General features: G+C 42.0%; 1 protein-coding gene across 1 annotated transcript in view; it reads right to left on the minus strand.

Annotated features, from left to right (window-relative positions):
* Nucleotides 1-1,084: 1,084 nt before the first annotated feature.
* The window catches only part of LOC118833606 (zinc finger protein 616-like), a 42,819-nt gene continuing 17,621 nt past the window's right edge, over nucleotides 1,085-26,282 (minus strand). The window contains exons 5-10 of the mRNA XM_036740985.1: nucleotides 14,653-14,797; nucleotides 14,062-14,518; nucleotides 11,087-11,161; nucleotides 10,382-10,508; nucleotides 8,292-8,396; nucleotides 1,085-2,670 (exon numbers count right to left, since the gene is read on the minus strand). Of these exons, the coding sequence (XP_036596880.1) occupies nucleotides 1,133-2,670; nucleotides 8,292-8,396; nucleotides 10,382-10,508; nucleotides 11,087-11,161; nucleotides 14,062-14,518; nucleotides 14,653-14,797 (2,447 nt within the window). The 3' untranslated portion in view covers nucleotides 1,085-1,132. The remainder of the gene's footprint in view (nucleotides 2,671-8,291; nucleotides 8,397-10,381; nucleotides 10,509-11,086; nucleotides 11,162-14,061; nucleotides 14,519-14,652; nucleotides 14,798-26,282) is intronic.

Genomic DNA, 26,282 nt, shown 5'->3' on the forward strand with positions numbered 1-26,282 from the left:
CAATTTTCTGTCTTCCTCAGCTTAGCCCAGTGTTCTATGAATAAATACAAAAGGGATTTCATAAATCCTTTTTGAATTGAAAACAACTCCCTTGGGCTTTTGAAAGTCACCAGATTGAATTCCCACTAAGTAGAGAATGAAATAGTAGTTACAAGCAGTATTTGTATTTTACAAGAAGAGCTATTTAACATAAATTAGTCTACAATTATCTAAGGACATTTAAGCTCCAAAAGGTTAAGTGATCTGCTCATGGTCAGTCACACTGCTAAGTCAGATCAAGGATTAAAGCCTAGGTCTTCTGACTCCAGACTCAATGCTTTCCCCACTGCACCCACTGTTCAGAAGCAGCCATGGTATAGAGAATGGAAAGTTGGCAGGAGCCAGGCCACCTTGGTTTAAGTCCTGCCTCTGACATATTGTCCATGTCACAAGTCACCTTGCATCTCAGTGTTCTGGACAAGACTGGACTGACCCACATTCCTGCCAGGAGCTCCCGCTACCAACCAATGAAATCACAGGTCCCACATGCAGAACTTGTGTTGGGCCCTGGGGGAATATAACAGATATTTAAGACAAAGTCCCAGGCCCTGAAAAGCATAAAGCAACTCAAAGTTCCCAAGGAGATCAGTAAATACAAAGAGCTACTGAATGGGAAACCCCTAATCATAAATGGGGAAGATTCATGAATTTTACTAAGTCTTTGGGAGGGAAGGACTACTCAGCTGCACTAAGATGGCCCCATATGAGCCACCTCCAGGCCTCAACTCCTGGTGTGCAGCAAAGCAGAGTAAGCAGGAAGGCATTCCAAAGGCACCTGGGCAAAAACAATAAAACTGAGAGGCACCAGCTTTTATGTCATTTTCAAATGATGAGAGCTTCTGTGGGGTCTCTGGACACCAGAGCTGCTTCCTCTGAAAGCCACCACTGAGGTTCCTCAGCTTCAAATCAGAGTCTGCCTGAATAAAGGTATAGAAATGTATGTTAAGACTATCAGGGGTTTGCACAGTGATCCAGCCTCTAATTTCAGGAAAGGTATGTGTTTCAGGAGTTGAGTCATGTGATTAATGCAGCACACCCCACTTACTGAAAGAGAACATAAATTGGACAGATTACTTCTTGAATAGTGGGTAAGTCATGAAGTGACAACTTTTTCACAGGGTCTCTCTCCAATGTGAACTCTCTGATGTTGAATGAGGGATATTCTGTGACAAAAAGACTTCCTACATTCTTTACACTCGAAAGGTTTCTCTCCAGTATGAATTCTCTGATGTGTAAGAAGATGAGAGCTCTGACGGAAGGCCTTCCCACATTCGTTGCATTTATAAGGCTTCTCACCCGTGTGAATTCTCTGGTGTCGGATAAAGCAAGAGTGTACACTGAAGGATTTTTCACACTGATTACATACATATGGTTTTTCTCCAGTATGTACCCTCTGATGCCGAATAAATTCTGAGCGTCTACGGAAGGCTTTCTCACATTCACTGCACTCATAGGGCTTCTCTCCAGTATGAATTCTCTGGTGCTGAATGAGGGATGCACGAGCACTGAAGTCTTTCCCACATACATTACACTGAAAGGGTTTCTCACCATTGTGAGTTCTCTGATGAAATAGAAGTTGAGAGTCCTGACGGAAAGATTTTCCACATTCATTACATAAATAGGGTTTCTCTCCATTATGTGTTCTCTCATGTTTAATAAGGGTTGATAACTGGCTAAAGGTTTGTCCACATTCATTACATTTAAATGGTTTCTCTCCAGTATGAATTCTATGATGCAGAATAAGGGATGAGCTCTGACTGAAGGCTTTACCACATTCACTACATTCATAGGGTTTCTCTCCAGTATGGATTCTGTAATGAAGAATAAGGGATGAACAGGTAGTAAAGGCTTTCCCACATTCATTACACTCATACGGTTTCTCACCAGTGTGAATTCTGTGGTGCCGAATAAAAACTGAATGCTGACGAAAGGCTTTCCCACATTCTGTACACTCATAAGGTTTCTCTCCAGTGTGAATTCTCTGATGTGTGCTAAGGTTAGAAAGCTGGCTAAAGGTTTGCCCACACTCATTACACTCATAGGGTTTCTCACCAGTATGAATTCTGTGATGAAGATTAAGGGCTGAGCTTTGACGGAAGGTTTTTCCACATTCATTACACTCATAGGGTTTCTCTCCATAGTTACTTTGATGATGTCCAGATTGGGCTGAGCTTTGCCTCAAACTTTTCTGATATGCATTAGGTTTACAAGATTTCTTTTCCACTTGGCCCTTTATTTGATCTGAATCCTGTTTGAAGCTTTGGTTCATTTTATCACATGGCTGAGTCTTCCTTCCAAAAGGAATTCTTTGATGTCCAACAGGGTTTGACTCCTTTCTGAAGTTTTTCTGAAATTCATTACATTCTTGATGTCTCTCCCTCGTAGGCGATTTCTGGTGGATCACTGTCACTGGCTTGAAACCTTTCTTCTGTGAAAAAAGCTTTTTCAGTCTTTCTGTTAGACAGTCCTGATTTTCCTTTGATTTGTCTTTATTTTCACAAGCTTCTTCACATCTGAATTTCTGAGGAAGATACCCTGAAAATCTTTCCAAAGCAGCCACTTCTAATTCCATCTCCTTAGAAATTTTCTGCTTTAGAGACAACCTCTCATTCTCAGGCCTGGTCTCCAAATCTGTAACAATGAATTTAAAGCATATATATATTACCTGCTCTTCATCCTGGCAGAAAAGAAATTGCAGGGGTAGGAATGAGACTAGGACACTTGGTGCTGAAAGATTTCAATGCTAGCATCATAGTTTCAATAGAGGATGGAAAGGAGAAATAAAATGAAAAAAATGATAACAGATACCAAGGTTGAGTGAAGCCAGAGAATAAGAGCCCAAGGAGGAAGGGGAAAGTATAAAGAGGAGAATAGAAGGGTTGAAAGATAACAAATAATGAATAGCAATATCAGAGAGATGAATTGAGAATAGGGAGAAAAGGAGCTCTTGAGAACCATGGGCCGAATGACTGAGAAGATAATGAGCTAAAGGAAGAGTATTTAGAGAGCTGCATTACTAGTACATTGTTGGTGGACCTATAAACCAGGACAACCATTTTGGAAAGCAATTTGATATCATGCAAATAAAGTGACTAAATGCCCATAACTTTAGACCCAGAGTTTCTACTGCCAAAATATTTATAGAAGCACATTTTTGTGATAAAAAAGAATTACAAAGTAGATGCCCATTGATTAGGGAATAGATGAACAAAATGGTATGTAAATGTAATGAAATATTACTGTGCTGTAAGAAATGATGAATGTGATATATATGGAGAAGCATGGAAAGATCAACATGAACTGATGCAGAGTAAAGTGAGTAGAGACAAAAAACAATATACATAATGACTACAACAATGCAAATGGAAATAACCATCACATACGAAAAAATCAAAAGTGAATGTTGTAAAAATATAAATAACAAGCAAGGCTTGAAAGAAGAGATAAGAAGAAACTCCCACAAATGTTGTACATATTTTCAGACTTTTTTTGATGTACTGATCAGTTATGCTAATTTTTTTTCTCTTTTTCTTTTTTGTCTTAAAAGTACTATTTGTCATATGGCATAGCTCTCTGGGATGAATAATTTTACACTTCTCTGGCATGGATGTTACTGTAGTTAAGACAAATTATGAAGGACAAGCCAACAAACTGATATAATTAGTGGAAAACTAATAGAATTAATGGAAAACTAATTAATGGGAAGGATACTGGGGAAAACTATGGTTATATAAAAATGACATCAATTAAAACTTATTTTTTTTAAAAGTGGATGATGTAAAATTATAAAGTTTGTATGGCTTAAAAAGGATATAAGATACCCCCATTCCTCCCCTTTGCAGAGGCAGAAGATGTACAAATGTTATACATTGCACATATTTTCAGACTTTTTCAACATAATGTTCACTTATATTGATTTTTTTGCTCTTTTTTGTCTTAAAAATAAAACTATATATGTAAAACTATGTATATATGCATATATGAAACTATGTGTTATATGGGGATACTGAGGAGAATTATGGTCATAAACCAGGGCTGTCCAACCTTAGGTTTTTATTAAAATAACAGACAATATATTTTGATTTGCCATTTTAGTGAGAGCTCTGCAGTAGCCCAGCTTCCTCTACTAAAGCATTTATGTAAATTCCTAAGCTTGTAGGCTGCCACATAAATTGCACTGCGGGTTTGGAAAGCCCTGGTCATAAACAAAAGATGTCAAAGAAAACTTACTTAAAACAAAAGAGTGTCACATATGTCCTCCCTTAAAACCTTGTCTATACAGTGGTATGTTCATATATTCTTAAGAAGGACAAGCACAGGGAGAGGTACTAGACCTGAATATAGGGACTTTCTGGATAAGAAAACTCCTTCTGACATGGAAAGTCAATAACATCAATGAAATATAGTATTAGAAAGTTGTTTAGAAGGGGCAGCTAGGTGGTGCAGTGAGTAGAGCACTGGCCCTGGAGTCAGGAGGACCTGAGTTCAAATCCAGCCTCAAACACTTGACACACACTTACCAGGTGTGTGACCTTGGACAAGTCACTTAACCCCAACTGCCCTGCCTTCCCCCCCTCCAAAAAGAAAAAGTTTTATTTAAAAGCAATGAAAGGTTAAGTGACTTTTCTAGGGTCACAACAGCCAGTATGTGTCAGAGACAAGATTTAAACTTGTGTTCATGACCCCTGAGACTAACTTTCTATATACTATACTCTGCTGACTCAAGCCTTTTATTTGATAAACACCTGTTAATCTGAAGTATTGAGAGGCCAATAGAGAAGAATCAATGTGGAAGAGGCAAAATTTCTCACAAGATACATAGGTCAGCAAGGAAAATAATGGAAACCATATAACTTTTTTAACTAATGGGAACTGACTGAGGAACTAAATAGCAGAACTAAATTCATATAAATACACTAATTTTAGAATGCTAAAATATAAAATGGGTGAAATGGAATATTGAAAGTTAGTAAAGATGTTATAGCAGGTCCCTTATAGACTCAGTAGAAGAAAATTCAAGACACAAAGCCCATACACAGAATGTATGAGTTCTCTAATATGACAGAATGTATAGAGAGCAGTAGTTCTTGAGGTTTGGTCCAGAGACTCCTAGGGACCCCGAAGACTTTTTCAGGGTATACTCAAGTTCAAAACATTTTCATACTTATATTAAGACATTTTAATTTCTAATACAGTAAATACAGGTAGATATGTAACCTATATAAACAAAAGCTCTTTTGGGGGCAGGGTCCTCAATAATTTTCAGATTCTAAAGGAGTTCTGAGACCAAAAAAGTTTGAGAACCGGAGTTAAAAAAGTTTGAGTAACAGAAAAAAAACATCACTAGAAGTTTCCAGGAATTGCTAGAGGGAGAAATTCTACACTTAAACAAAACCAACAGTGAATCAGCCCCAGAGCTCTCTATCATACTGTCTCACTAAGTCAGAAGGCTGGGTCAGCTACCAAATTCAGACGACTGGGCACAAGAAGGGCCTTTGGTTACCTAAGAATTCTTTTTTTCCCAGACCTGTGACTTTATCATTGTTATCATGGTGTGGAACCTTCCTTCACAGATGCAGATCAGCTACTCTTCTGTAATGTCTTAGTGACTTGCCCTTGCTCACACCCAGGATGTGTCAGAGGCTGTACTTGAACCCAGATTTTCCTGACTCCAAGGCTATCTATCTATTTACCTACCTATTATGCCACATTTCTTCCTCGGCCTAAGCATAATAACTTATATTTCTCTAGAACTTTTAAGATTTGCAAAGCATTTTCTTCCCAACAATCCTGTGAGGTAGGCAGTGCAAGTATTGTTAGACCCATTTTGCAGATGAGGAAATTGAAGCTCTGAGAGGTTGAATAATTTGCCCACGGTCACACTGACAGTAAATGTGGAAGACAAGATTAGAACCCAGGTCTCCTAACTTGATCAAAACCCTCATGGGGGCAAGATGTACAGGAAACACCTGGCCTCCAGTATTTGTTCAGCAACTCCAAAGGTCTGTAGGCATCCATGAAGACAGCCCTGAACAACAGCTGAGCCAGAGAAGACCAGAGCCTAAGTCCCTGCTCTGCCCCTCAATAGCTGTGTGACCCTGGCAAAGCTAATGAATGAATGAATGAACAAATAATGGCTTATGAAGTACCTACTATGTACCAGGCACAAGACTGGGCCCTGAGGATACCAACAGGAAATCCTCTGAGAGTCAGTTTCTTCATCAGTAAAGTGAAGAGGCTGGACTAGATGGTAGCTAAGATCCCTTCTTATGCTAAAGCTCAGATTCTAAGTCATCCTGAGGGAAACATAAAGTCATAGAAATCAAAACGTTATTATACAGGGGTGTCATTTTTGACCCAGGCATCAGGTTCTACAATTAGTGATTAAAGCAAAAATCACCTACAGTCAAAAGTGGCCTACCTTAAGAAACTTCAATTGCCCATAAAGCACAGTAGGTATAGAAGCCAGTGAATTGGATCTGTAACTTCAGTTTAAGGATTGGTTCTAAGGCCAGGACGCTCACAGTGGGGCATGAAGCAGGCCAACGATAAGCCAAGGCTGAATGGGATGCCACTATCTCCTGCTTGGTGGCCTGTCCTTTACTTTCTCCTCTGGTGCTGGCTCTATACCACTGCCCCCTCTCCCTGCCCCTCAGGGGAACTAATTCACATCTCAGGCTCATTCTGGGGCATATGATTACTGAGTGTTATAATTTTTTCCTATTTTTTGCCAAGTAGGTCTAGTTTAACTTACTTAAATAAATGAGTATGGTGTACTCCCTTGTGCTCAGTCTTTAGTGAGAAACACAAAATCAAAAGCCAAAGATGAGGAATGAGAGGATAACCCCAGGATCCTAGGCCCTAAAGCTGAAAGAGATCTGAGGGTACATCTAGCCTAACCCCTTCATTTTAAAGACTAGGAAACTGAGGCCTAGTGAGGTTAAATTACTTGTCCTACAAACTCACACAGGTAGTGTTCTTTTGGTAACAAGAATTCAGAGTAAGAAAGCAGTGGGAGACAGGCCAGTGCTGTAGGTATTTCTGGACATCTAAGAATTTAGCACAATAAGCCTCAACAGAGAACTCTTCTAAGTTTTCTGTGAAGATTCTCAGACAAAGCTCTTAAAAGGTCTCTGGGATTGGCTGAGGGTAGTGTTGGTTATCTGGGTTGTCATTATTAAAAAAGCCACTTGCCACTGGGAGACACCAACACCTTATGAAGGCCTAGTAATCCTAACAGCTCATACATACTGAGCACTTTAAAATTTACATAGCCCTTTTCCCACAACCCTATGAGATAGGTTGTATTATTATTTATTTATCCACATTATTTATTTGTATTTTATTATATTCATTTTATAGTATGGAGAAACTAAGGGCTAAGGGACTTAAGGGTTATGTAGCTGGCAAGTCTCAGAGTCAAACACAGCACTCAGTACCTCCAACATCAATGTATGCCAAGGATCAGATACCAGAACTAAAACAGAGCCACAATATATCTATGTAACAAAAGAGGTAGGTCTGTTAAAAGTGGGAAGGACACAGAGGATGGCATGGAGGGTACAAATAACATAATTCCAGTCAACATTTACTAAGCACCTGCCTTTCAGCACATCAGGCAAGACTCTAAGTTACAGAGAAGGTGTCTATCTGCATTAGTGAAGGCAATTGCTCATTCAGAGGTTCCCTGTACCAATGAAACCACAAGTCCAGGCCTTATTCCTATCCCTAAACATTGGGGTGTAAAAATAAAAATTAAACAGTCTCTGGCCCTAATGAGTTTATGTTATCCTGGAGGACACGACATGGACACAAGTGCCACTGAACCTCTCACCTGACTTCAATTCCTGTAAAATGAAGGAGTTAGCCAAGATGGCCTCTAAGGTTGCTCCCTTCTCTAAATCCTTTAATCCTATGACTATTTGAATTAACATCGTGTCCTCCAAGGAGCCTGCCTTGCATATGCTTCCTTTGCTCTGACTACTCTAAGGCTTCACTTCCTCAGCCCCTATGGACATGGGCAGGACCGGTATGGCTCCGTATACTGCCTTCGCTTGTTCTCTGAAGAGTTCATTTTTCCTGTTCTACTTCCCCAAACAGAGTGACCTCCTTTAAGGCAGAAACTGCCTCTTCTAATTACAGTAACCCTGACTCAACAATCAAGCCTAATATCCTACTAAGCACATAAGACACGCTCAGTAAAGAAAAGCCTGTTCAATAACTGAATGAAGGAAAGGTTCTCACACACTCACCTGAACAATCTCCTTTCAAGGTCACTTTCTCCTGTGTGTGCACAACCCATGGTTCCTCCCCTCGCTCCAGCTGGGAGATCACATCAGGTTTAGATACTGGAAATCCTGCTCATAGGGAAGGAAATGGTATCTGGTAGTCTGTCCTGAATACAAAGTGATGCCCCCAGCTTAGCCCCAGACCTTGGAGAACAGGTAGGGGAGAGGCTATGAACATCAGGCCAAGGGAAAGTCTGCTAAGTCTGCATGCCCTCTGAGGACTACACTTCCATGTGGGAAGCCTCAAGGAACAAAGGCAGGAAGGGAAGGGAAGTCAGAGCACAGAAAACAAATAGTTCATGCGTTGTCTTCCAACTAAGAGTATGGGAAATCCCCACCTCGAGGTACATTCAATTCAACAAGCATTTATTAAGGTCCTTCTGTGTGTTAAGAACTATACTAGATGCTGAAGATACGAAGACAAGAACAAGGAGCCCCTGACCTCAAGGAGCTTACAATCTGTGGGAGTGGGGAACATGTGCATAGAAAGGTAAAAATAACATAAACACAAGGCAGATATGAAGTCATGAGGACAGGCAGAGGGAAGCCTTAACAACTAGGGAAGATCAGGATTAGCATCCTACAAGAAGTGGTCTAAGCTGAGTCCTGGAGCTAGGGATGGATTCTCTAAGATTGAGGCTAGAAGGAAATGGATGCATTCTAGCCATGAGGAATAGACTATGCAAAAGTACAGAGATGGAAGGTCAGGTACAGGAAACTGACCGATAGACCATTTTGCCTGGAAAGCTGAGTGATCTGCAATAAACCTAGAAGACCAGGCTGAAGCCAGACTGTGAAACACTTTCAATGCCAAAGAGAGACATTTATATTTTATCCTGGGGCAATAGGGAGCCACTGAAGCAGAGGAGTGACAGGATCACATAGCTGTTTTAGGAAGGACAATTGAGAAGTTGTGTGGAGGATGGACTCAAGAGGAGAAAGGCTGGAGAGAGACCAATTAGGAAGCCAAGTGATAGAGACCTGTGCTAGGTGGCTTTAGTGTGAAAGGAGAAAAGAAGAAAAATGCAAAAGATCAAGTGAAGGTTGAATCTTCAAAGCCACCAGCATTTTTAAGCACCTACTATGTACCAGGTACTATGCTAGGTCTAAGGAGACAAAGACCAAAATATAAGCTCCTCAAGGAGCTTGTATTCCACTTTCAGGGTTCTTGGTGGCTTCTAAACACGTTACTTCAGATAGCTATGTGGTACTGGAAGCAAATGAGAATAGTGTCTTGGTCCCATGATGGCATATACGAGAGGCAGGCCTCAGAAAGGCTGGGAAGAGGGTAAGGAAGAACAGAAATAATAATAGTATCTGATATTGATACAATAATATCTGATGTGCTTTAAAGTCTACAAAGCATGACACATACATTATCTCATTTGATCATTCTATAAGGTAAGTACTACAAGACTTATCCCCATTTCACAGATGATGAAACCAAGGCTCACACAGATATTGAAAATGAGAGGCAGTATTTGAACCTAGGTCTTCTAACTTCATTATGTCCCACTACCTGCCAGAGCCTCAAAAGGACTAGGTGAGGGGTACCCAAGCCACCTTCAGAGCAGGAAATGGGAAGAAGCATCATGGGGCTGAAGAGCAGATGGGCAAACGGCCTCCCAGAGACTAGGGCAGAAAGACTTGGTACTGGCTGGACATGGAGGGTTAGGAAAAGGGAAGGGTCAAGGATGACTCCAACGTTGTAAACCTAAGTGACTGGATAGTTGGTGGTGCCTTCAACATTTTCAAGAAGAATTCTGAGACTGAGGTAGAAAAGCTTGGTTTCCTCCAGGGAACTTGAAGAAGAGGAAATTATAATTCCAGGGAACATTAAAGAAGTTGTCCATTTTCAGCTCTCAGGAGACTCAGAGAGGATAAGTGGAATGGGGAAAAAAGAACAAAAATATCCTATGTTTGAATCTCAACAGGACTAACGATTTCTGATTCCTGAATCTTTCAAACAAACACAAATAGCCCATCAGACCCCATTGCTATTTACCAAACAGGACGCCAAGAATCTTAGAACTGAGCCAGAGGAGAGAACTTACCCAATGAGATCATGTTCTCATAATTCTCCAGCATCACATCCCTGTAGAGGCTCTTCTGAGCAGGCTCCAGACAGTTCCACTCACCTCTGGTGAGGTAAACAGCCACATCCTCAAATATCATTAATGCCTGAAAAAAAATATGTTCCTGTTGCAGCCCCAGCACAGTCCTACTTCTCTGACCAAAGGTGAGAGGATGGGAAGGGAAGGTGGCAAAACTGAGTGTGTGAACCCATCCAGATATATTTAAGAATGGGATACTGTCCAATTTATGCATGTTTATGTTGAGCTGGAAGGAAAAGAATATGTAAATCCCTTTCTCAGCAAAGGGCTGGGGTTGATGGGGTGAGGAAAGCCACACTTTGGGAGGGAAATGGACTTTTAAAAATACTTTCCAAATCCAAAAAGAAGCAAAATCCCTCATCTTAGCTACAATGATTTAATAAAGAGGCCCTAGGGCAGTGACTTCAAACTCTATAGTTGCATGGGTAAAAGGGATGTATGTGTGTGTATGTATACTGGGGGTAGCTTAGACATCTGGGATACAGGCCATAGAGTTTCTCTTCCCCAGGCCTGTTATAAGCCCCAAGGAAAGAATATTTGAGCTCAGGTCCCTGAAGGGGAAAGAAACTAACAGAGAAACTGCTGGCCAAGGAAAGAAAGAAAAGCCACACTGGGTCTGAAACAATCAGGTAAAAGACTGCTCACCTGGGGCCTGGTTGACAGGCATTCAGCCTCCATTGTCAGTTTTCCTGGCCTTCCTGTGGTGGAATGGGCAGGAACCTAGGAAGATTTAGGGGAACAAAGGAACTTTGAGGAGACCAGGACAGATCCCAAATTTCCAGCCCCTGTTGTCCCTCAACATGAAAAGTCCTCTCTCCTCACTGCCGACACCACTTTATCAGCTGTCTAAGCCAATTCTTAACATTTATTGCCTCCAGAAAGCTTTCTTCAACCACCCTATTCCCATCCATGAGCCGTAATATCTTCAGATGCCTAAAAAGAAATGCTCACAGCCCCACAACGAAAGACAGAGAACCCAGGCAGCCTGTCTGTTTTTAAGGCAGAAAGGGGAATATTAGACAGTTGGGAAACCCCATCTCTACATCATAAGATTCTAAACTTCCTTGAAAGTTATCTTGAATGCCATGTCCTACAGGAAATCTATTCTGATCCCTAGTTGACAGTGTTCTCTTGCAAATTACATATATTTTGTATTTAATTTTCTGCATACATAAAATAAATGTAATAAAATGCAAACTCATTGAAAGCAAAACTGTTTCATTTTTGTCTCTGCACTCCCTGTGCCTAGAATGGTGACTGGCAGAGAGAAGATACTTAATAAATACCTTGTATTGAATCCATTAGCAGGCTCAGGTCTCCCTATAGCAAGCCTGTGAAGGCCTGCTCCTAATGCACTAGTCTTTCAAAGCTCACTACAGAAGTTATATGAAGATCATCAATGTCAAGAGCAAAGGTCCTTCCCCACAAGAGTGTAACCAGGAACAATTTGCTATGAGCCAGTGGTTGGGAAACAATGGACTACAAAGCCTCTAAACTCCCTCTCACCTCAGTAATCTTATGAGTCCATGATTTGAAGGACAGACTCATATGATTCTGTGGGGCAGGAGATCTAGGTTCTAGTACCAGCTCAAAAACTACCTCACTGTGTGACCATAAAAAAGCCCCTCTCTGGGCTTCAGTTTCTCATCTGTAAAGTAACCAAATAATCAACAAAATAATTTGTAAAGTCCCATACAGCTCTGATACTCTATAACTATCTACAGTCTCTAGGCCTGTATCTGTTAGAAAGATAGTGTAACAATAACCATAGAATCACAGAACAAGAAGAAAACTTGGCAGGATGAATCTAGTTCAACTCATACTGGAATAAAAGCTTCCTTTACAATACAGAAGGCACCATACTATATACAGGGGTTATAGCCCAGGATGAAGAGGCAGAATACCTGAGTTTGAATATCACTTCTGCTACTCAATACCTGTATGACCTGGCTAAGGCACTTAATCTCTCCTCAATTTCCTCATATGTGGAGGATCTCCATGGCCTCTAACATACTTTCCAGTTCTAAATCTGTAATCCCCAAGTGGTCATCAGCTTCTATCTGATCTCACTGTTGTGTGAACTTGGTCAAATCATTTAGCCTCCAACTTCATCTGTAAAATGAGGGGTTCTAGCTCAAGGTCTGTGATCCTATGACCTCTACTAATAAACTGCATCCCTCTGAGGGCAGCCTTCTCCATTTGGGAAGAGTTGTAATGGTTAGAAATTCTTTCTTTTATTAAACTGAAATCTGCCTTTCTGGAAATCTGTTTCTGTTTCAGTCCCCTGGGATTAAGCAGAATAAATATAATTCCCTATATATTAAAACAATAAGTGACAAACTCACATTTATATAGTTCTGTACATAGAAAAGAATAACATAGGATAAGAAAGTATGGGTGAGTTGTGACATGTGCCAGTGGACAGTAAACCTATTATCCATGAGATCCATTAAACATCACAGTATATAGCACTATATAATAGTCTGGGCAAGTAATGATGAGGACCTGTATCAGGGGATAAAGAAAGGAATGGATATTAGATGTTGTGAAAACGGTTGACAGAATGTAACAATTAAATGGATGTGAGGGAGGAGTACCAAAGATAACCTTGATGTTTTGAACAAAGGAGATTGGGTAAATAAATGGTAGTACAGAAGACAGAAATAATAAGTCAGAAGAACACGTTTAAGGATAAAAAACAGGTTTGAGTCTGATAGGGCATGAGAAAGGATGCCTGTGGCAAGACAGTGACCATAGGAGAGCCAGCAAAATAGGCTAACATGCCGAGAGGAGACAGAACCAAAAAGACTTGGACCTGTGTCACCACAACAAACTGGAAACCTTACAAGGACCTTGGTTAGCATCAGAGGTGCTGCCCATCCACATATATACCATGTCCACATGTCATTACTGTTACTTACATGTCTCTTTTTTCCCACTGAAAGTGTATTTGAAAGAATTTGCCTTATTTATGGGGGAAGTGTTTCAGCCATACTTTTCTAATCATGCTGTTTCAATAAACGACTTTGCCTTGAGCAATCACCCTCTGGATGACTAGTAAATATAAACACATCAAGCTATATGGTTTTGAGCCGATATGAAACCCAGAGCACCAGAAACTGAGGACAGTCAGCCTTGTCCGAAAGACTCTTACTTAAGAGTTGGGGGCGGGTGTCTCCAGCCTGGTATGAAAGCATTGAGTCATCTTCTCACTATACTTGGGACTTAGTAACTCACAACCCATTCTAAGTCATTTATCATGAAAAGTTTTGTATTGCAATTACGTGTGAGTGTCTCATCCCCCAATAAGTGTGAGTAGCAAGTGTGATCTACGCTTTGTATCTCCTCTGGCACTCTGCTGCTGCCCTTTACAGTTGCCATTCCCTCTCCACTTCTCCAAACTCCAAACTCCTTTCAAAGTTCAGCTCAAGAGCCATGGCTAAAATAAGGCTCCCTTGGTATCCCCAGCTGTTAGTGACCCCAAACAAAAAGATTGTGTTTTGTGACTGCCTTTGCCTTTCTTGGTATCCCTAGCGCTTAGCACAGTGCCTGTCACATTTTAATACATTTTAATTGACTGTCTATATACATACGTTTATTATTACCAAACACTAGCTTGCCGTATTATTGCTCGAGGGTCTGATGTTTGACGGGGACTCCGGCCGCAGCCGTATCTCAAACGGGCGCTCGGCTAGGGCTGGGGGGGGTAGGGGTAGAGGGGGTTCCGCTGGGGCTCTGTTCGGACTCCGCTGGAGCTCAGCGGGGGTTTGGATGGGGGGGGGCAGGGTCGGCTGGAGCTTGGCGGAGAATCTGCGGGCAAACTGCAGCAGCCGGCCGCGAAGCCCAAGCGGAGCATCAGGGTGAGGGGCGGATGGGGGGGGCGGGGAGTGGAAGGGGCCGAGATTGGCGTGGCGGGGTGCGCGTGTCCGCATGCGTGCAGGAGGGCGGAGGCCTCGCCTGGCCCAGCTCGGTCCCAGCTCCAGCTCCTCCAGAGTTAGAGCCGCTCCCTGATGGGGCCGCCCCGGCACCCAAAGCCCCACCTCGGGGCCCGCCCCCTGCCGGCACGCCGGGCCAAGTCTGGCCGCCAGGGACGAACCCGCCCCTCCTTCCCTTGGGCAGGGCGGAGAAATACCAAGCGCGCGCGCGCTTGGAGAGGTCCCCGGGGCGCTCACCCTCACACCCTCCCCCGACCTAAGCCACCCCCGACTCACCCGGCGCTGCAGAGACGCCCCGCGCGAGACAGAAACCTCTGACCGGAAGCGAGGGTCTTGGTGCCTTCTGAGGCCAGGAGGCCCCGCGCGGCCGCTCTAGGCGGCGGGGAGGATTTGACATCTCGGTGGCCGGCCTCTGCCCCATCTACAATTTCAAGGTCCAAAGTGAGGCTTTCCTGAGCTTTTTGTTTTCACCTTCCCGTTTTTCACTCGTGTTTCCGTCTTCTCTGCTTGTCTGTTTAAGAAATTGAGGTTGTTTGATTCTTTTTAGGTAGCTCTCCCCCTTCTTGCTCATCAAAACCGATTCTCTGTATGTATGTCCCCTCCAAGGAGCTTGTCCCCCAAATAATTTTCTCTCACAACCCACATCTGCCCCTCTCCTCTCCTTAGGCAATGGCTCTTTTCCTGGTGCCTTCAGACATGCCCAGCTCTCTCCCATCCTTTAAAAAAAAAACCTTCATTTGCTCCCCCCACACCCATCCCCCTTTCACAGTCAAACTTGATTAAAGGGTTGTCTCCTGACAGCAGTGGAGTCACCGAATCCACTGCCTCCATCTCCTTACAATCTGATTTCAGACCCCATTATTCTGGCTTAAATGGGTCTCTGCAAAGCTATCAATGATCTTTCCAATGCTACATCATAGGATTATAGATCTAGAGCTGGAAGACACTTCAGAGATCATCTAGTCTAACCTCTTTACAGATAATGAAGTCCCACCCAGGATGATACAGATGATCAGTGTTTGAGAAAAATCCTGAAACCAGCTAGGTCTTTCACATTGCAAATCCTACACATGACTGTGCTATACTGCCTTTTTATCATGGAATGCCTTCTCTCTGCCCCTTCCTCCCCACCCCAGTTCCTCAGCTTTCTTGACCTCTCTACTGCTTTTCATATGGTCAACCAAACCTCCTCCGGGATACTCTCTCCTTCCTCATTTGCTCTTTCCCCGTTCCCCTCCTACCTGTTGACTGCTTCTTTTTAGGCTTTGTTGTTTATCACAGATAATATCCCCGGCCCACTAAATGTGGGCATTTTTCTAGGGTGATGATGATGGAGTCTCTCTCTCTCTTTTTCTCTGTTGTTTCTCCTTGGTGATCTCATCAGTTCATTTACTATCTCTATGCAGATGACTATTCAATGTATATATCCAGCAGTATTCTCCTGAACTCAAGGTACCATATCAATAACATCATGCTGAATAACTCCGCCTGGATGTCCCATCAGCACCTCAAATTTGACATGTCCAAAATGGAATTCATCTTTCACTCTAAACCCACGCTTCTTCCAAACAGCTCCATTTATGTCAAAAATCCAACCATCCTCCTAGAGAGGGACTAGCAGTTTTTAACTCCAAAGCAGATTAAGGCCTCTGGCTGAGAGCCCCTTGTCTTTAGTGACCAGGAAGTTGAGATTTAAAATGAGAGATTGAGAGATGGAAAAAAAAAAACTTAGAACCTACAAAAGAATTTTAAATGTACCGGACTGGTCTGTAACCTGTGGGAGGCCAGAGCTGACCAAAGCAGGCCAGAGACAGGAGAGTCAGGAATCAAATAGCAGTTTAATTAATTTCAAACTGTGTAAAACAGGTTTGCAAACCAAAGCCCTGCCTAAGTAGGAGGACTTGACTTGCTGGGTAGGGGTAGGGCTTATAAGCCTGAAAACCACAAAAAGGTAGAATCTAACACCGGCATCCTTAGGTCTTGAGTAAACAGTTCCCACAGCAGGCACACCTGTGCAGGCATTTTGGGGACAATACAGGTGTTCTTGAGTCCCATGGGACAGTTCTTAAATCATTAGATCCATTGCATAAGGGTCATTGAGCTTTGTGATTTTTCAGTGAGGTACAGTACCAGAATTAGCATGGCAGGAACAGGAGTGCAGTATCTGGTTTGGTTCACTTAGCAGTTACACAAGCACAGGTGTCAGGAGGTGTGACTGATCACTTTCTGCTGCAGCTAGTAGGCTGCTTTTGGCTCTCAGGTCCCTGAGAAAAAGGGAGAACATTTGGTGCTGGTCAAAGGAATATATTTTGCTAAAAGATGAGATCATCCAAGGGGTGAGTGCAATGGATTGTTGTTATGCCAAGCTCAGGGCACAGCCTGTTTGCTGGGCATTAGCTCTGGAAAAACAGAGTGTCTCTTAATATCTTGACAAGTCTTAATGCACTGGTACTCTGAGTCTGTTCTGAGTCTGTAAGAATTAGCTACCTGGAGTGAGGGCCACTTTGAAAGAAGGTAGAGCCATTATAACCAAGACTGAGAACTGAGGGACATTTGCTGTGGGAGGAAGAGAAACAACTGCAGAGGGGTTTTTCTCCTAGTGTAAAGTCCCCTACCTTTCTAAGAGAGCTAGAGTAAAAAGCCCCTGGACTTTAAACTGGAATTGAGAATGGTAGAGTCCACTCTTCATTTTATAGCAAGGAAATAGCACCTCCATCAAGGAGTCCATCTGAAAATTGAATTAGGGCAAAGTTGTCCATTACTTTGTGACCAGTAGGGATGCAGCTGTTAGTGACCAGTGGAGAACAGCATGGAGCAAGGCTCACAAGAAATCATCTGCCACGCTCACGTCTGCAGGGACTACAAAACTGGCAGAGAGACTGCATGCCCCTCAAGTCAATCAGGGACTAGGATGATCCACTGCAGCAGATAGCATTGGCCACCCTGCAGTAGAAGTGTAAACTGCCCCTGCATACATGTGTTAAGAGCTGTATATATGTATATACATATATACACACATATTGCATGTTATATATTGTACAGTTTTATGTGTGTGTGCTCATATGTATATATAAAATTGTATGTGTATGTGCAATCCAGGTTTCTAGGGGAAGTGCTTTATTAGTAGTTCTCTGATTATACTATTTTATTATATGTTTGAATGAATTATGTCATCCAGCCAACTAGTTAAAGTAAACACATGGATAAAAGCTCATGAGTTATGATATTTTGTTGGTTTTTATCAGATGTGTACCCATGGAGTACCCTGAACTTGAGATAGCCTCTTCTGCAAGATTTACCATGTGAATTGGTGGCTGCCCCGGTAGCACATGGACATTCCATCGCTCCCCTTCTTGTATTTACAGGTTCAATACTGCATCACTGAAATAGGATTTTGCAGCTCACAGATATACATGATAAAGATTGGAATGTGGGCTATGTGGGTGTCAAACACTGATCTTGTGCCCTTAGCCTACCTTTTATTTTTACTCAAATTCATTTCTATGCTGCCTAAGAGGATCTTGGAAGTAACTGACCATTAGATAATGATCTGTAATTGAGGACTTTAATTATCTCTTGGGGAGGGGTGATCCATGATCAGTCCAACACTCTGTCAGGCAGTAGAGCCAGAGTAATCACTGTCAGAATAGTCTCAGGGAGCTACAGAGTAGAGATTATATGTCTAGTACCTCCTTGAGTAACATTCAGCTGAGTTCTTCAGGACCTGCAGAATAATGTGCCCAAGATGCCACAGAACCAGCAGGGTATCATCAGCTGCACAGTAATCGCTATGAGATCAGCAGGGACCAGGGGAACACATCAGAGCTATTAGCTCAACAGAGACCCATACCATCAGGTACAGGGCCTAGTGAGAGAAGCACAATGACATCACCAGAAGATATCAGTGGTATTGCAGCATCAGAGGGATGTTGCCCTTTCACATATATGCTTTGTGTGGGGCCCCCTTGTGTGTGTTACTCTTATGTATATTTGTGAGAGCATATATTCTAGACTTATGAGGGGAGTGTCTTATTGCAAATATTACTGTTTTCTTTCTTTTTTTATTTCATTTTTCAAAGCCTTTGCTTTGAAATATCTGCATCCTCAAGCCAACTAGGCAAAAAGTGAACACTTCAGGGGAGGCTAGTGAGCTTTCATTTTAAATGGGTGTAGAACCACAGAGTCCCTTGAAACCATGATAGCTAGTCTTGGGGTCCCACATGTGAGAGGAGGGTGTCCCAGGTGCAACGTACAGCAGTCATCCTCCATGCTGCATTCCTTCCTCATCTTAGCCTCTTAGCATTCTTATATTCCTTCAGTATTCAGCTCAGGTTCTCCTCTGTGCAGTGTTCCCTGGGCCTCCGATTATCAGTACTCTCTCCCACCTCCAATTGCCTTTTACTTATAAATGAATGAAAAAAGCATTTATTAGGCACTTACTATGTGCCAAGAATTATGCTAATGGAGAGAGGCTAAAGACACAAATAGAAAAAAAAAATGGGTCTGTCTCTGTTCCCACAGAGCACACACTCTGGGGAAGACAAAACAAAAGGAAAAACAACGGGGAATTCTGGAGGGAAAGGCCCTCTGTACCTAAGGAAAAAGAGGAAGGGTGAGTAGCAATACTCAGGGGTCATTAGGATATACCATCAAGTCAGACTGACAGTGCCCATGTATCTGAAGGGAACAGTGTCAAGAAAAAATAATAAAGCCTGGAAGACTTGAGAATGCCTTGGTGAATCAGTACAACTCTACACTCAAATTCTTTGGCCTTTTGTCCTATCACCAATCATGCCTTGCCAAACTCCAACCTTGGACTACTCTGTCATCTTCAGTGTTGTTCACATGCTGCTGAATGGAACTGATGAAAGTCATGAAGCTGTGATAAATGAGAGTACTACAGATGTGTTATAGCATATTGAAGCTCTAAATTTAAAGAATGAACATTTAAAAATATTTTTAAAAATCTAAAAAATAAAAATAGAAAAGGCTCTTCTAGGTGGAGTAGCCTGTAATCGAGTTCAAGAAAGAACTCATTAAGATACTTCAAATTAAATCAATATATACTTTTAATACCCAGTGACTTCAATACAAAGGCAGAAACATGGGGGAACATCAAAAATACATCAGAAAATGTGGCTCATATTATGAAATGAAAGAGGTTTGCAGAGCACACAGAAGTTTCATATCTATATTTCATGAATACTTTCCTTGAGAAGTGTCCAAAAGGCAAGCACCAAATATCACAAAAAAATTTAACCATATCTTAAGCATGGATATTACTACCAAAAAAAAGACAAATAAATATCAGCAAGTACTGACCCATTTGCCTCCTTTCCCATCTTAAAATCTTTGTGAGAATAATTTACAGACATATCAAAGGCATATTTGATGAAAGGTAAGAAGGCAATACACAGGCAAATGGTACTCTAAAGCAGACCACATCTTTGTGGTCATGCAAGCATAAAGTGTAGAGAATGCGAAATTCCACTGTTTATTTTGTGTTGACTGTACATCATTTTATTTCATAGGGCAAAGTGCTATCTCAAAGGGTCCCTTTCTACAAAATGCCTCCCATGCATATGTCAACAAGTCAAGTCACTCAAGCTCACAGCCTTGGTGTCACCCTCAAGTCTTCACTCACTCCACATGTCCAATCTATTGCCAGTCTCATCATTTCTACTTTAACATCTCTCACATACAGTTATCCCTTCCACATAGCAACTTTGCCCATCATGATTTCAGCAGAAGAAATTAAATGGGAATTTTTTTTGAGAGTTTTGCAGAAGCTGCAGACAATACACAAAGACCAACAGAAGACACAGAGCCTATGATCAAATACTTCACCCAAATTTTACAAGGTGCTGTAAACACCCTATAAAAGAAAAAAGAAAAAAAAATCAGACTTCTTTTCTGGTATGAAGGGGAGGCCAAAAAGTGTTTTGCGGATTTTCCAAATTGCGGAGCCAGTGTGCCCTTAACCCCCAAACTGTGAAAGGGATAACTTATGTACCTCTCTCTCTTCCAACAGAACCATCACCCGGGTACAGGTTCTCATCAGCTCACTTTTAGACAATTGCAATAGCCTTCTGGCTAGTCTCCCTGGCCCAAGGATCTTTCCACTCAAGTCCATCTTCCACTCAGCTACGAAAGTGAAATTCCTAAAGAATAGGTCTGACCATGCCACTGCCCTATGAAATAAATTCCAGCTGCTCTCTAGTACCTTCAGGATCAAATATAAAATCCTATTTAACTTTTAAAGCCCTTCACAATCTGACTTACGATCCAGTTAACACCAGCCTTCCCGTTCCTCACACAGGCCACTCTATCTCCCAACTTTGTGCCTTTTCACTGGTTGTTTCCCATGCCTGGAATGTTCTCCCTCCTCATCTCCATCTCCGGGCTTCTTTCAAGTCTCAGCTCAAATCCCAACATTGTAAGAAGCCTTTACCAGTCCCCCTCAATGCTAATGGCTTCTCACTGAGATTGTCTCCAGTTAACCATGTAGATACCCTGTATGTACATAGTTGTTTGCATGTTGTCTTCCACCATCAGAATATGAGCAGGGACTATCTCTGCCTTTCTTTGTATCCCAGGCACTTAGCACAGTGCCTGGCACAAAATAAATGCCTGTTGACTTGACTTGGAAGAGGGTTTATCAATAGATAGTAGTGTTCTCTAGATGTTCCTCCTTGCAGATGACACCATGTGGATCACTTAAAAACCTAGAATACTGAACAGCCTCCTTAATGAGGTCTACTATAATTCAAGAGTTTGACTAAACTATCTAAAACCAAATGAGAGAAGAATCTAGACTATGATATGCCGCTGGATAGCTAATGTATACAGATGGTCCATTAGTACATGTATCTTGGATAGAAAATGTTCATGGACAATGAACTGCACCAAGAACTTAATGGGGGGGAAAGAGCAGACTAGACTGTATTTGGTAAACTGAGCAATGTCTTAAACAGCCACAAATTTCTTGAAACAAAGGCCCATCTTTTTAACACCAATCTTTTTCTGCTACATTGTGGTGAAACAGGAATATTAGTCTCCAAAAAATTAAAAGTTGCAGGTCACCCAAAAGGCAATGGAGAAACATATGGTGAACATGAGAAGTATGTAGCACATTACCAAAAAAGAAATGCATGCCATTGTTGGTGTAAAAGACATCATTAAAACATGGTCCTGCAGAATTGATAGAGGAAACACACCCTTCCTGCTTTTGACAGAGGCAGGGGTTATAGATATGATATACAGTATGTGATTGTTGTGTGAATTGGTTTTCCTTGAATTTTTTAATTACCAGGGTTTAATGGGAGTGGTCTGGAGAGGGAGTGGAGTTTAAGTCAAAATGAATGCTTGGAAAACAAAAGCAACATTAAAGAGGAGGTAGGCTGGTGACCTGAACAGCAAGATACAACAGAACCATGTTGTTCACTGGCACCTATATATGAGCAAGAGATCTAGAGGGAGGCCCGCAGAACACTGGGTGGATAACATAGAGTATTTATGGTAGGAGATTTATAGGAAAGTACAGACCAGGGTAGCATAGCATGAGAAGGTATAGATTCAATCTGTATTACTGAGTTCCCACACTGATGAAACTGATAAGTATCAATGATCAAGAAAGCATTTTTATCTGAGAGGTTTTTATTTGTGCCCTTCACTATACCACTACCAGTTTTTGTTTTTTCCTGAGAGGATTATCTCCCCTCTCTCCTTTTAATTAACCCAATACCACTTGCCAGATGTTACTCATTTTCTCCAGGTCCGCTATCATAGGATTTAGAGCTGAAAGGGATCTTAGAGATTATCTAATCCAGCAGATTTCAAAGTATGATCCAAAGATGCCCAGGGATCCCCAAGACCCATTTAGTTGGTCCATGAGGTCAAAACCTCCAGTACTTAGCACAGTGCCTACCACATGGTAAGCAATTAATAAATGTTTATTGACTGAATGAAAATCACTTTCATAGTAATACTAATGTTTTAATTAATTTCTAATGCAATGAATATCAAGAGATATAAGCCACATAAACAGAAGTGCTTTGGGAGTGCTTCTCAATAATTACTGACTGCAAAGAGGACTGACCTTAGATCAGAAAGTTCTCAAACTGACAAATCCAACCTCCTGAGATTTAACAGATGACACCGAAGTTTAGAAAGGTTAAGTGATTTGCTCAATGTCACACAAAGTAGTAATTAACAGAGCTGAGATTTGAATCCATCCTCTAAGTACAAATGAGGTGCTCTTTCCACTGCACTATGAGGCCCTATTTCATATAACTGAGAAAATTTTGTTTTTGTTTTCATAAAGGCTGTTATTTACAAAAACCAAAAACCTCCAAAACTTGGAGCGCTTCTGATAAAGCACTATAGGAAGGGGGTTACAGGGCAAACTGTAGCTCTGTTCATCTTGTTCTTATTTTGGCAACATACATGATTCTATCTCCTGCGATTTCAGTAATGTCACAATTTTTCCATCATGATGATTCTTGTAATATCTAGTTGGAACTCAAAAAATAAATTACATGGTGATTTGATCTTGATGACATTTTGATTCTAAGAATTATACCACCCCTAAATGTTGAAGATGAGACTTAACAGCAGGTGGAGGCAACAGCTGCTTGTCAACTCCCGGCCTGACTGCTGCAACTCCAGCCACGTGACCATCCTGACCCCAGTGCTGACTCTAACAAATAGTTCTAGCAGCCAGCAACACCCAAATGGTAATGAGGCAACACCCAAACCCTTGGAAAATTTTCAGGAAATAAAACTGTTTAGGAAACAAAGGGGGAAAAGAGCATTAGTAGAATTCAGATTTTGAAACAGATGAAGTATGGGGCTGGATGATAAAAAAGAATTATATGTTGTAGGGAGTGAGTTTAGACCAGGGATGGGGAACATGAGGCCTCAAGGCAACAGATGGCCCTCTAGGTCCTCAAAGGCAGCCCTTTGACTGAATCCGAATTTTAGGCCATATGTAGCCTCAAGGCTGCTGGTTCCCCACCCTGGTTTGGGCAGTTGTTTCCTATTAGCAGGGAACCAATAAAGGTCCGACAAAGGTTTCTGCTGACTCTTACTGCCTCTCCTTACCCATTCCCTGGTTTTGTGGTTTTTTTCCCCCTCAGAGAAAAGAAGGCTACAGGGCTACACAGCTGCCCCTGATTCCTAAGTTGATTTAAGGGCATTAAGACAACAATATAATATATAATATAATAATCAGATTTGGTCTTATAACCACTTAACAAAATCACTTCACGGCTGTTTGGGTTAGAGCCAGGCCCACAAGGGAACTTAAAGTATCAGGCAAAAGCATGACCACAAGTGACCAGATTATCCAGATGACAATGGAGACAGCTTCCTCTGCCTATTATTCTGGAGGAAGTGGGGGTGGTGGTGTAGAACACTGGGGCAGGGGCAGGGCATTGCCAAATACTTAACACTAATCTCTTGGAGCAATAAGATGATCCAACCCAGGTCACTAGAATGCTTTGACACACATGCTGCAGAAGCCAGGGATCATATCCCCACATGTTTTCCAGGGAAAATAGGGGACCCTGTCATTTCAGGGACAGTATCATTAATCATCTAAATGCCCAACATTTTTGCAACTGACAGCCTGTGACATTGTTGCATTTTGGGGGGGGAACAGCCAGTATTGTCACCACCCAACATCAAACAAGGATAAGGCTACTCCCAGAATGAGTTTAGGCATCTGAGGACAATCTGGAGTTGGGAAAAGAAGCAGGGACTGAGTAATATACTCCAAAATCACTTTGGAGGACATTCCGTTGCTGACAACTACACAGGTCTGATATTCATCAGCTCATCCAGCTGGACAAGGTTGCAACATTAGGGAACAGGGCAAGAATGTGACCCAAAGGACTTGGGCAGAGGAGTAACTAATGGGTCCAAGGACCAGCAACCTAAGTCCTGAGCCCATATAACTGGAAGCCACCTGAAATTGGGAAGCACCTTAGTGTTGGCAGCATGGGCAAGTCATGGTGTGTATTTTCAGTACATCCTGGAGGCCCAGGACAGCAAAGAAGAAGTAACTACTACAGACGGTAGTGGTGGACAGAATGTGCTATACTGGGCGCAACATGGAGCTTGTTTTCCACCTGGGAGCCCAGACACTCAACTTCTGGGTGCAAGCAGGCCTTCCTTGATGGGAGAGCTAAGTAATTACCCTCCATCAGCCTGGACTCAGAGGCAAAAATCCACTGGTAGCTGGAATCCAGCATTAACAGTGGAGAGAAGCTGCATAGAGCATGGAAAGGAGAGAACACAATCCTTTCCCCCTCAAGAGGAGTAAGGGGGAAGGGGAGGGGAGGCTTTATATCCAAGCTCAAAGGACTATGGACAAATCCTTTGACTCCAAATCACTTTGGAGAATAGACCTTACAAAGAAGTGTAATCTTGTAGGCTACAGTAAGGATTGGTTTCTACTTCACAACACTTAAGTCCTCAGAAGAACATCAAACAAGAAGCATATTATTAAGCACTTATTATGTGCTAGGCACACAGCAGATGATTAATAGATGCTAGTTGACTGGCTGGGGATACAAAGACAAAATTAAAACAAAAAAACTTTCCCTGCTCTCCAGGGGCTCCCATTCTATCAGTATGAAAAAAAATAGGGAGAAGCTAGTCTTAGGCCAGTGAATGCTTCAGGTTTTCCACAGCCTTCCCTATGTAACCCTGCAGTCTGTAGATAGTTCTCTTGGCTAAGCCAGAGAGAGAAGATCTGAAAAGAGAACAGCTGTGTTACCAAGGCTGTGGGGAACATAGTTGCCTCCATTTCTGCAGTCTTAAGGGGATCAGAAAGAAGATTCAAAGACGTGGTTGGCCATTTCGGAGCCAGAAAACTAGTCTGAATGTGGTGAAGGAGTTTGAACAGAAAACTAGCCTGTTTCTGAACAAGTTTAATGAGAAAACATACTGAATGCTTGGAAGATTTAGTAGAGCTAAAGGATTCAAGAGTGATGTTACCTGGAGAGAAATTAAATTAGCAGGAGGGAGAGATGATTTGGAGAAAAGGATTCTGGGACTGGTACAGCTCAAGTACAGAATGGAGGCATGCTTGGGTATGTGAGGTCTGACCAGAGAGGGGCTGTGTACAAGAGCGAGTCCTCCTGGCTAAAGCTAGAAAGCATCTAGGAGACTCAACTCTATTAACAAACATTAACTAACCACTGTATACTATAAAAAAAAAATTTCAAGAGAAAGACAACTAAAAACTGGCAGGCTGATGTCTTATGCAAAAAAATGGCACCTGAGTTGTGCTCTGAAGGGAACTGAGTGATTCTAAGAACATGCATGCCAGCCATCTTGTGTAGAAAATACCTAAGCATGGGTCAGAGATGGGAGATGGAATGGTGTTTACAGGGAACAGATCAGCTTGCCCTGAATAAAATACATGAAAAGAACAATATGAAACAATACTGGATATTAGGGTCAGAAGTTTGGATCTTGTCTTGGTAGTAATGGGGGCCCCTCGGAATTTCTTAAGCAGGGCAGTGAGATGGCTGCATTTGTATCTTAGCATTATCAACTGGACAGCTGAGAGGAAGATGAAGTGGAATGAGAGAAATTGGAGATTCTAACTGGGAGGCTATTTTAATAGTCTAATGGAGAAGTTAATGAGGGCCTGAAATAGCGTAGAGGCTGCCTAAGTGGAGGGAGGGGTTGGACTGAAAAAGGAAGAGGCAGAATTGACAAGTTTTAACAACTGGTTGAGTCTAGGAGATGAGAGGGAAGGGACATGGAGGATCTTGTGGTTATGAAATTTGGAAGTGTGTGGGGGAAAACACAAGTTCTGTTTTGAACATGGCTGAGTATGAAATGGCTATAGGACACTGGAAGGAAATATATAGCATGTGAAGATAATTTAAGAC

This window comes from Trichosurus vulpecula, chromosome 1, assembly GCF_011100635.1.
Source record: "Trichosurus vulpecula isolate mTriVul1 chromosome 1, mTriVul1.pri, whole genome shotgun sequence".
NCBI lineage: Eukaryota > Metazoa > Chordata > Mammalia > Diprotodontia > Phalangeridae > Trichosurus > Trichosurus vulpecula.